The sequence below is a fragment of the Gavia stellata genome, chromosome 17 (assembly GCF_030936135.1).
Source record: "Gavia stellata isolate bGavSte3 chromosome 17, bGavSte3.hap2, whole genome shotgun sequence".
NCBI lineage: Eukaryota > Metazoa > Chordata > Aves > Gaviiformes > Gaviidae > Gavia > Gavia stellata.
Genome location: NC_082610.1, coordinates 5243475 through 5255021, shown reverse-complemented (window position 1 = coordinate 5255021; position 11547 = coordinate 5243475). Strand labels below are relative to the sequence as shown.

Below are 11547 nucleotides of genomic sequence, written 5' to 3'. Positions count from 1 at the left end.
ACCACAGCGCAGGTGACTGATTCATTAAAACCTCTCTACCGCCTACCTGGAAACCTCCAGGACAGCCATTTCCCCCACTGGATCACGGCATCTGAAGGTATTTTCACCTAGAATAAGCAAAGTGGGCCTCCCAGCCCATCACCATCTTTCTGCTACAGGCACATACATTAGGGAAGACTTTCCATTAGGGAAAGTGTTTCCAAGTACCCAGGCTCTCATCAGTATCTGTCTTCCGACCCTCTCAAACCTTTCCAGAGAGGCTTAAGCCACAAGGAAGTGCAGTATCAGTTGGTCAGCATGGTAAAAGTCGAGGGATTGAGGGCTAATGGTCTGACCCTTTTAAGAAAAGGTGTAGAAATAGGAAAAGGTCCTGGTTTAATCCTAGAGGGTAGTTGAACGGCCTGTATCAGAAATGGTGTGGGCAGCAGGAGTAGGGAGGTGATCGTGCCCCTGTACTCGGCACTGGTGAGGCCGCACCTCGAATCCTGTGTTCACTTTTGGGCCCCTCACTACAAGAAGGACACTGAGGTGCTGGAGCGTGTCCAGAGAAGGGCGACAGAGCTGGTGAGGGGTCTGGAGCACAAGTCTGATGAGGAGCGGCTGAGGGAGCTGGGGTTGTTCAGTCTGGAGAAGAGGAGGCTGAGGGGAGACCTCATCGCTCTCTACAACTACCTGAAAGGGGGTTGCGGGGAGGTGGGTGTTGGTCTCTTCTCCCAAGTGACAAGACTAGAGGAAATGGCCTCAAGTTGCTCCAGGGGAGGTTCAGGCTGGGTATTAGGAAAAGTGTCTTTCCTGAGAGAGTGGTGAAGCACTGGAAGAGGCTGCCCAGGGAGGTGGTGGAGTCACCCTCAGTGGAAGTGTTCAAGGAACCTGTGGACACGGCATTAGTGGGACATGGTTTAGCGGGCATGGCGGTGTTGGGTTGATGCTTGGACTTGATGATCTTACAGGTCTTTTCCAACCTTAGTGATTCTGTAAATACTAATTCTCTTCTTCCTTTGAGAGACAGAAGTCCCTACGCACGGCTCCAGCAGGCAGAGGGATGGAGAGCAGCCTCCAAAAGACTGCATCCGCTCTTGCGAAAGACATCAAGGGAGCGTGCAGGCTCAGGGACCCTCAGTTTAAACTGACAGCAAACTCTCACATTTGCTGAAATCCACCCCAGGACACATTCATTTTCCTGTTGAATTGCCCTGACAGCATCCTTTCCTCCATGGAAGCTTGTCCTTCCTGTTGTAGCCTAGAGAACAGAACCAGGGCTTTATGAGTGGAAAAGTAATGAGATCCTCGACTCCTAGCATCTCAAATTGCCCACTGCCTAGCGAATTCAGTGAATCAGGGAGCAGAGAAACTTGCCACCGTCATAAGCAAAGGATCACCACTTTGGTTTGTGGTGAGGTGGTAGGAGTAGATTTAAGACCTGATTTGAAATAGAGAAGGATTTTTAATTCTTCTTACCTACTTGAGTAAGATGACAGAAGATGGAGAAAGTGAATGGCAAAGTATCACGATCTCTCATCCTCCATGCTTCATACGTGCAGTCTGACTTGGAAACTTTTGGGGCAGAGACCCCAACTGAAACAAGCAGGACTGTGGCCTCCAGCATCTGAGAATCCGAACAGCCGCTGCCCAATTCCCAGCTAGCTTCCACCGTGCTAAATAATCGTGCAGTTCAGGCAACAGATAAAACACCGTATTACATTTTGCAAATCCTAGCTCTCCCAACGGCGCAAATCTTAGCTCGTGAAAGGAGTTGTTTTTAGGGAGGTTGCGGGGTTGGTTGGTTGTTTATTAGACAGAGCAGTGGAGAAGAAAGAAGAGGGATTGTTTGACCCCAGATTTTTTTATTTTTTTTTTAAAACAAAGGTGGAGGTTGGGGAAAAGAATAAAAAGACAAAAGACAAAAATAATCAAATCTGGAAGAAAGGTTGCAAATTAAACAGGCTTGGAAGGAGTTAGTAAAGCGCAAGCAAGACACAGAGTAAACCAAAGTTAATTACTTCTGACACGATCAGATCATCTGGTTGCATTTCAGGCTGCGTGCACTCTAGGCCGGCCAGCATGAATGGCGAGGGGAAAGAAAGTAACTCTCCCCTCGAGGTGCCTTTGCCAAGTCTGGGCTGCGCGCTCTGTCCGAGATCCCTCTTTCTTTGCGCAGGGAGAGAGAGGGGGAGAGGAGAGAGAAACACAGTTAACCACCTGTCAGGGCTGAGGACACAATAAGGCAGCCCCCAAAAGAGCTTTTCATGCATGCGTAATATATTTGTTCAGCTATTCACTTAATGAAGCTGATAAATGTGATGCGAAACAATAGTCAAGTTAATCTATTTAGTAAAATGTTTTGAGACTCTCAGGCGATGTTAAGGAGGGTAGTGTGTTCGGGGACATTTTCATTTCAATACGCTCATCTCTCCCCTCTTAGGGGGGTTTCAAGCAACCTATGTGAATATAATTTCTTATAAATGTGTCTTTAATGGGTTTAATTCACCCTTGCCAGCTGTTTTTTTAGCTATTTTGTAAGAGCAAAACAAACGTGCCAGGCTTGGAAAGCTAGTTAAAATTAGTTTCGGTCACTGGGGCCAAGCTATATTTCCTGCAAACCATCTGCTTGATTGGCACAATAGAAGGATTTTCAAGAAAAGGGGGGGGATCTAGAAGAGCTTTGAACGAACCAACAGTTACTGTTCCTTGTGCTTGAATTCTAAAGGTGAAGCTTTAGGTGTCTTAATATAGCTTCGCCCCCGCGGCCTCCATTCACGCTCCCGACGAGGTGGATCAGCGCCGTGAGGGAGCTTGGGGACGGAGCACCCCTCCCCGGGAGGAAAGAAAAAACAGAAAACAACCCAAAACGCGTACCCCCGCGCTTCCTCCGTGCCTTTGGGGAGCGAGCAGCCGCGGCGGGCCGGGCAGCCGCTACCCGCGCAGGGGCGCGGAGGGAGGCGGCGGAGCGGGGGCTCTCCCGGCGCCCCCGCGGAGCGGTTCCCGGCTCGGGAACAGGGGGCGAAGCTCGGCTGTCACCCGCTGCGGGCAGCACCGGGGAGCGTCCCGCCTGGGGCCGTTCCCTCGCGGGGCAGCGGGCAGAGCCGTGGCGGTGATTGAGACGTCCGTCTCCCGGGGCCGGCGGGGCGCGGGGAGAGGGATGGGGCTCCCCAGAGCGGCTCCGCGCCCCCGGGGTTGGGGGGGGCACCGGCCCAGCCCCGGCGAGCTCTTTGGTCTCCGGATTTGAAGTGCTGGCTCTCCCAATTTCATGCGGATTACCAGCCCCGGAGCGGGACACACGCAGGCTCCCAGCCCTACCCCCGCCCCCGGCTGTTTCGCGGTGGGTTTTTTTTTGTTGTTTTGGGGGGTTTTAGCTTTTTTTTTTTTAGGGACAAAGAAAGTGAGTGACTTTTAAGAAATAAATTTGAAGATAACGACATTAAAATGAATGGCAGGAAGCACAAAACGGCATGAGCATAGGTCAAACGGCATTAGTCACAGGTTTTATCCTGAGACATTAGAATTCCCTTCTCTTAAATGATCACCGCCTTTGAAAAGAAACTTCCAAAGGAGATCACTTAAAATAAGATCCTTTCGTCCGATTTCTTGGTTTCTTATGGTCTACCTTCCCTTTCAATAGATGTCTAGTCCCTTTTGCCTTGGTGCTTAAGGAATTCTTTATGAGTGTGCTCAGACGCATCACGAGGAACGGGTCCACGTGTGCCCCAGCATGCGTTTGACCCAACCTTCCAGAAAATGTCAGACCCTCTTTTTTAGACCAGAGAAATTAGCAGCAGTTGGTCTATAGCGAGGGAAAATGCCCCCAATGTATATGTAGAGAAAGGAGTAAATCATCTCAAAGGAAACGTATAATGACTGTAAAAAACTAAGTGTTCTCGGATGCGCCCGGGCTGCCTTGGGAAATGCCGGGAGGGCAGCGCAGGCTGCGAGAGGGGCAGGGGAGAGAGGGGAGGGGGGATAGGGGGTCCCCATCAGCTATTTCATTGGGAAAGCCCTGTTTGCTTTTTCCATTCGCTACCGTCCCCCTCGCCGGCTAACCAACACCTTGAGAGCAGCCGTGCGCGTCAACGGGCTTGGGAGAAGCCCGGAGCGCTGCGGGTGGGGGCCGGGGGGCAGCGGGACGGGGCAGCCCCCCGCTTCTCCCCCGCGGCCGGGGGGCAGGTGCCGGGGACCCGCCGCCACCCCCGGCCCCTTCGGGCTCTGCCCGCGCCGGCCGTCCCTTTTTTCTTTACCTGCTAAGCATCAACATTAACAAAACCGGGGCGGGAGTAGGGGCGGGGGGGGAACTCCAGCGAGGTTTTATTTCCAAGTGACGCTTTCAGACAGCGGACCTTCAAGTCCGCCCGCTGCAGATGCTCGTCTGCTGGGGGCCGGCGTACAGCGCCGGGAAAGCTTGTCAGGATCATACAATTTCGAGGGGCGATTCCGTCCTCTCTAATAAATAACTTTTTGATTTGAATCAAGGGAGAGGTTTAACAGACTTGCTTTCTTCCCTAATGTGATATAAATCGCAGATGCACTTTTATTGAATGGTTAAAGCATCGACATGGAGATAATCAACACAAAACGTCCGGACAAAAAGCATCGAGAGAAATAAAGCTGGTTAATAAGATTTTTGAGAAAGCTTTGTGTTAAAAAGTAAAAAGGGAAAACAGCTGAAGGTGACAGTTAGTTCATGGTTAATAGGATAAAGGCTGCATGGTTGAGCTGCACACTTCTGCTTGCAAAGGTTCAGCCACACCAAAGGACTGAATAGGGTGCTTTTAAAACATAGGACATTTAACACATCTGTTATAGTCTTTAACAGAGAAATCAGGTAAAACCGCTCTCAATAGTTGCTTTCATCACCCAACTCCAAAGGAAACTAACTACACCCGCGCCTGTTTCCACATTTGCCACCACGAACAAAACCTCTCTGCCAGAGAAACCCCTGTTTTCCACTTTTCTGTTAGCCGGTGTCATTTGTCCCTCGCACCAAAGGTAAGGGACTTGGGGCTCTGCGGCCCCGAGCCGAACGCACCCCCAGGAACCCCGCGCACGCCCGCGGATCAAAGGCGAGTTCAGGTGAATTTGGCGGCGTCGCGAAGGCTTCGAGCCCCCGGACCGCTAACCCCAGACCAGCTCGGACTCCTTCAGCCAAAAGGATCCAAACGCTCCAACGTTGCCTTCGTTTCCGCTATTTTTACTGTAGAAAAGCTTACGAGGACCACCAGATTGAGGACCCGAGAGGGCTGCTCTGGTCCCACAGAGCTGTTCAGATCTTTCCTATGTTCAGTGCTCCGATTTTCCCGGAGCAGAGCTCTTACCGGCTACAACACAGCTCACATTTCGGTCCGAGAGGAGCGAGCCTCTTGCCTGAGCGCGCACACACGCAAGACTCCTGCGAAGCTCGGATCCTCAAAGTAAAGGTTAACACCTCAAACTCACTTTATGCCGGACCTTTGGCGTGCAGATAGAAAAATAACCCCAACTACACGCACGAGTTTTGCCGCACACCAATAGCAGGGAGCAGAACGCGCTCAAGCCGTGGCGGGGTCCGCTCCCCGAATATTCCCCCCCCCCCCCCCAGCTTAGTTCCACGTTTTCTAATTTGTATTTTCTATGCCACAAAACCCGTGCTTTTCTGAGAGCCCGCAGATAAGTTTATATGAATATTTATTGATTTATTTCCTAAACTCAGCAGGGGAGCGGCAAATAAATTTAGTGCTTTCTTTAAATAATTCCCTTTCTACGAGGCAAGATGTCATTCGAAACTTTTAAATAGGCATTTAATTAGCCTGTGTGTGTTGCCTCTGAACAAAACCCTGCTGGGAGCCTTTGGAGCGCTGTATTCCAAAGAGGCGGTCAATATGCAAAATTGATGACTACACTTTCTTTGTGGCGGGGCCATTGTGCCCCCGTTGCTTATGAAGTCTAATCCAATCATAAATTGCAGCCCCGGACCAATGGAGAAGCCCGGAGCTCGCCCTGAATGAAGCTCAAGTGGAGAACTTTGTTGAACCCCATTGTTGGGGCTGTCACTTTTGAAAGAGCCTCAGCGGGGCTGACCACTATAAAACCCATCGGCCAGGAGGAAGGGGGCAGAGAGAACCCCGCCAGGCTTGCTAGCTGGATCTTTACTAAACGAGGTTTGCAAAGCAGAAAACAAAACCGAAAGCAAACAAACCAACCCACGAGCGGCCCCAGCCCCGCTCCGCGGACGGCCCCGGCGATGATGTTCCCCAGCCTCATCGCTCCGCCGGCCGTCTACCCCAGCCTCCTGCGGCCGACTCCCACCCTCACCTTGCCTCAGTCGCTGCAGTCCGCTTTTTCCAGCCATTCCAGCTTCCTGGTGGAAGATTTGATCCGGATCAGCAGGCCCACCGGTTACCTGCCCAGGACCGCCCCCCCGCCCAGCATGTCCCCCCCGGCCTCGGCGGCCAGGACGGACTCGGGGACGCCGGAGCTCGCCAGCTCCACCGCCACCGGCTCCAGGAGGATCTGTTCGCCACAGACTTCCAGCAGCGACTCCACTTTCCTGAAGTTCGGGGTCAACGCCATCCTCTCCTCCGCCCCCCGCGCCGGTAAGCGGACCGCTCCCGGCCCCCCCCGCTCCGCGGCTCCGGAGCCCACCGACGGCGGGAGGGGGGCGGGGGAGAGGAGGAGGGAGCCTCGGGAGAGGGAGGACCCAGCCCCCCGCCGCAGAGCCCCCCGGCCGCGCCCGCGTTTAAGGGCGGGGGGAGCGCGGGCAGGCTGCTAGCCCCGCTCCGCCGCCTCGGCAGCGGGACGGACGAGAGGAGCGGGCGGGCGGGGGGGGTCCCCCGGGCGGGTCTCCTGAGCGCCTCTGCCACCCGGCTGCCGCCTTGCCGGCAAAACCGTCGCAGCAGAAGTGCCCTTTCCCTAGGCGGTTCCGAGCTCAGTCTGGCCTTTTTTTTTTTTTTGGGGGGTGGGGTGGGGAGTAGCACCGCATTGGTCCCCAGACCAAGCGACAGACCCAGCCGTGCCATCGGTCGAGTCCGACCGGCGGCAACCCTCTGCTTAATTTCGTTTTATTTCTTTACTAGAAACCTCCCCCGCGTTGCTTCAGAGCGTCCCTCCAAAGACTTTCTCCTTTCCGTACTTTGAAGGATCCTTCCAGCCCTTTATCAGATCTTCCTATTTCCCAGGTAGGTCTTCACAAGTCGCCCTCTCCGCGGGCGGAGCCCCCTCCTCCCGCCCCGCCCCAGGCACAGCCCGGTAATATTTCTCCGTGTCCCCCCCGGGGGTTATGCTCCAGTTCAGAGGTTGGAGGGAGTACAACATTCAAGCATCAGTCGCGCCAATTTGATGCCCGATTTAGCACAGGCAGCGACTGCTTGACATTCCCTGCCCGCTCCCCCCGCTGATCGGCAAATTAGCCGGGATTGTCACGCTCCCAAGGCGAGGCGGGTCCCCCTCCTCCCGGGCAGCCCCTCCCGCCCGGCGCCTTCCCCCACCGCCGCGGGGCCGCGCCGCCGCTTTCAGCACCACGAGGGGAGCGGTCAGCTCCCGCCGCCGCCCGCCCTCCGCGCCCGCGCAGCCCGCCCGGGACACGCTCCGCGCGGGCGGAGGGAGGCAGCGCTCCCCTGCGAAGCTGCTCTCCGCCCTCTCCGTCCCCCCGCAGTCTTTCTTTCCGCCCCCGCGGGGTTGCTGGCGTTTGCAGGCGGGTCGAGCGCACCGCGGGCACGGCTTGGCTTCCCTCCTCCACCTTCACCGCGCACTAACCCTCCCCTCCTTCACCTTGGGTCTCCCACTTCTTCGCTTCTCATTTAGCCCGCCAGTGGTATTCAAACGACATGGTCTCGGCGAGAAAGCAGGCTACGGGGGTATGATTCTTACAGCATTGAAGTATTACGATGCTGAGAGAACAATTAAAAAAAAGAAATCTAATTACACAAACAAGCTATTAATTTAAAAAGAAAACAGGGAAAGGGAGAGAGGGAAAAAAAATAACCCAAGCTCTTCCATTCATCCTCCGGATAATGGAATTTGCTTCCTTTCTCCAGCATGTGAATAGCCTAACAAAAACAACTTGAGCTTTATAAATAGCTTTTCATGTCCATTTAATGAAAATGATTTGGGGAAAGAGACGATTGTGCCATCAGTATTCTCCCGAGGAGCCTGGCATGCCGTTGTGTTTAGTTTGAAAGTGTAAATCTCTTTTGTTCCAATAATATATGGCATTAGCTGCTTGTCCTCAGTCTTTTTCTGTTAGTTCATTACTACACAATTACCATTCACGCTTCATTAGCATCTCTGTCTCTCTTGGGGAGGTTCTTCCCCCCCCCCCTTTTTTTTTTAAGGCAAAACTCTGCCCTTTTTATCATACCAATGCTATTGGGAACCAGGCAATGTGCTAATTAGCTGTTACTTTTCATGTCTTCGGATTTAATTCTCCAACTTTGGAGCGGGGGAGGAGAGAAGAGATTAATATAAAAAGATGAATACTGATTGATCAAAACTGCATCTGAAGAGGAGCGGTTTTGTTCAGAATCAGAAGAGTCCTCATTTTCATCTCAAGCATAATAAAGCCTCTGAAATAATAAAAGCATCTGAAAAAAATCAAATGCTTCTGAGCAGGAGGGAAAGCTTTTTTATTATACCTCTATCTTAGCCGGTACGCCTCACTTTGCCTTTTCAGGCCGGAGACCTTTGAATCTCCCAACAAAACTGGCCACTATTGATCCATTTTGCACGTTTGAGTTGATAGATCTAATCCCAGGGATCACTGGCTGAAGGGGGGGGGGGGGGGGGGGGGGGCAAATTTAGTTAAGCCTAAAGCTCCTTTTGACGGCCTCAGGTTGATGGGTGCCCACCCGAAGGGCAGGGAGGGGGCAGCGGAGGCCAGTCTCACTCTGCTCAGCCCTGTGTGTCCCCCCTGCAGCTGCCTCCACAGTGGTCCCCATCCCCGGCACCTTCTCCTGGCCGCTGGCCGCCCGTGGCAAGCCCCGCCGCGGCATGCTGCGCCGCGCCGTCTTCTCCGACGTGCAGCGCAAGGCACTGGAGAAGATGTTCCAGAAGCAGAAGTACATCAGCAAACCCGATAGGAAGAAGTTGGCAGCCAAGCTGGGCCTCAAGGACTCGCAGGTGAGAAGGGGCACAGGGTGGGGAGGGCAGAGGGGGTGCAGGGAACTGGGCTTCCCACCCCCAGGAGCAGCTTGAGGGTAGGGGAGGAAAAGGGGACAGGAGAAGGGAGAACTGCCAACAATCAGGAGAAAGCCCAAAGCAAGCTACAGGGCTCTGAGCATCAGAGCCAAGAGCACGGCACGATTCCCAGCTGGGAGATTAGGACAGAACAGACCATGGCCTTATTGCCCCCCCACCCCACCCCGACCCCTCTTCCTAGGGTCCCCAGAGGTCAGGTTTTGTAGTGCCTGTTAGCTTCGGTACAAGCATTAGCAGGGTTTCGAGGGTGAAACCAAAAGGCCTTTCCTGGTCCCTGTTTTACTGAACCATTTCATTTCTGTGTCGCTTTGCCCCCCAGGTGAAAATCTGGTTCCAGAACAGGAGGATGAAGTGGAGGAACTCCAAAGAAAGAGAGCTCCTCTCTTCTGGTGGCTGCAGAGAACAGACCCTACCCACCAAGTTCAACCCTCACCCAGACCTCAGTGATGTAGGCAAGAAATGTTCAGGAGAGGAGGAGGAGGAAGTTCCCCCTGTGTGTCCACCCAGCCCCCGACATCCCTTAACCTACCACCAGTCCCCAGAACATCTACACTTGAGGGACAGACTGGACTCCCAGATGTCTCCCTCTCCATCCCATTCTAGCAGCCCCAGCAAACCTTCAGACTTCTCAGATTCAGAGGAAGAGGATGATGAAGGGGAAGAGGAAGAGGAGGAGATAACAGTCTCTTAGATCGCTCTGCCTGCCCCTACCATCACATGGGGACATTGCAAAGATGTAAATACAACAGAGTGCTATAAATTGAAGAGGTGACATCCCACCCAAATGTCCACATAATTCTCCAGTGCTGGTTCTCTATCACATAGCCGCAAGACTTTCTACTTAGAGTTAATTCCTTATTCTTTGCCCTGTGTGGAGGTTTTCATATTCAGAGCATCTGCTAACCTTTTCATAACTCTGTCTGATTAACAATCAACATTTGCTCCATTAGCTACCTTCTCCCGAAAGCAAGCCACAGGCAGCTCCTTGCTTTATGGCAGGGAGGAAAGTGTGTCCTGGTGAGGGAAACATTCCCCCACCCCACCCCCAATAAGAAACAACAAAATACATAATTTAGATGCTGCGGCCATTTTCACTACCTTTCCAGTGAATTTCCAGCTACTATTAAGATTTCAAAACCCTGAGGACTGGTCTGATCCAGCAACCCTTTCCTCCAAAAATAAATTACATTGAGGGTCACAGACGAAACTCTGCCTCCCTCCTCACCCCGAATAGCACGATACTTGCGCAACAGACCCACTGGAATCCCTGGAATGACTTCTAAGGTATAATGTAAGTGTGCCTTGTGTAACGGAGACCTTCTATATTTATACGTTTTTCATTTATGCATCTCTATTATATCAGAAGCACTGTCTAACCCACCTTTTTGCCCACAGGCCTGCGCTTATTTTCCACTTTGCTTCTGCTATCCATGATGTGGACAGTGGAAAGTGGATATACCTCTTTGATTTTTGACTGAACTTTGCTGTCTTTGCACAGCTTTTATGAACTGTACACTATTTTGTACACTTACTCTGTATGGATGTTTTATACCAAGGTTATTGTGAATGAATATGACGATGGCTCAACAAGATTTCTCCTTTTTTTTAATTAAATGACAGCTAAACTACAGACAAATGTAGCTGTTTAATTGTGTAACTTATAAAGAAACACTTTTATTTTGTATTTTACTATGTACAGACTTTAAATATGTATATATAATAAAGTGAATGATTGCCAAATAAAAAAATAGATTTCCAAGTTTGATCATTCAGTAATGCTTGGTTCTGGTTTACAGGTTGTGTCTGGGGCCAAACAGGGAAAGAAAAGAAAACTACCTTTTATCAACAGTATGGTGATTCAGTAAGGATTTATCAGCTTCAATGAAAATAACTTTACAAGAAAATCTACCTGCCTTTTAACTGGGGAGTAACTTGACCCAGGCATTAAAGATTTTCTGCTGTTAAAACAAATACAGGTTCTCCCTCCTTGCATTTAAATGCAACTTTATTTCTGCTGATGTTACCCTGTGCTCCCCTCTAAAGTCCTTCTGACTCTCCTCCTTCCTTCCAGTTATTACCCAGGTAGGTCAGGGGGCTGACACTTGCCCTGCATCACTCTGCTAAGATACTACAGTTTGTAGTGACCAGGAGCCTGTAATTAGCATCTTCTTATGGGGTGGAGAAACAGAATGTAAGAGATAAACTTAGGGCAACTCTTCAGCCTTAAGTCCGGTCAAGGATCACTTCTACAACGCAAGGCAAATCCATAACTACCAGCATTTTTTAGATACAAATACACACCAGAGAAATGTCAATGTTTTCCTCCTTGCATACAGGTAGCAGAGTTCTACTGAAACAGAGATTTCATTACAAAGTTAGCTTATT

The 11547-nt window shown here is 51.5% G+C and overlaps 1 protein-coding gene across 1 annotated transcript; it reads left to right on the top strand.

The window, feature by feature from the left end:
• Window positions 1-6211: 6211 nt before the first annotated feature.
• On the top strand, window positions 6212-9853 carry DBX1 (developing brain homeobox 1). The gene is made up of 4 exons (XM_059826053.1): window positions 6212-6563; window positions 7044-7145; window positions 8882-9084; window positions 9482-9853. Exons 1-4 carry the CDS (start codon window positions 6212-6214, stop codon window positions 9851-9853), a joined length of 1029 nt encoding a protein of 342 aa, XP_059682036.1.
• The last annotated feature ends 1694 nt before the right edge of the window (window positions 9854-11547 follow it).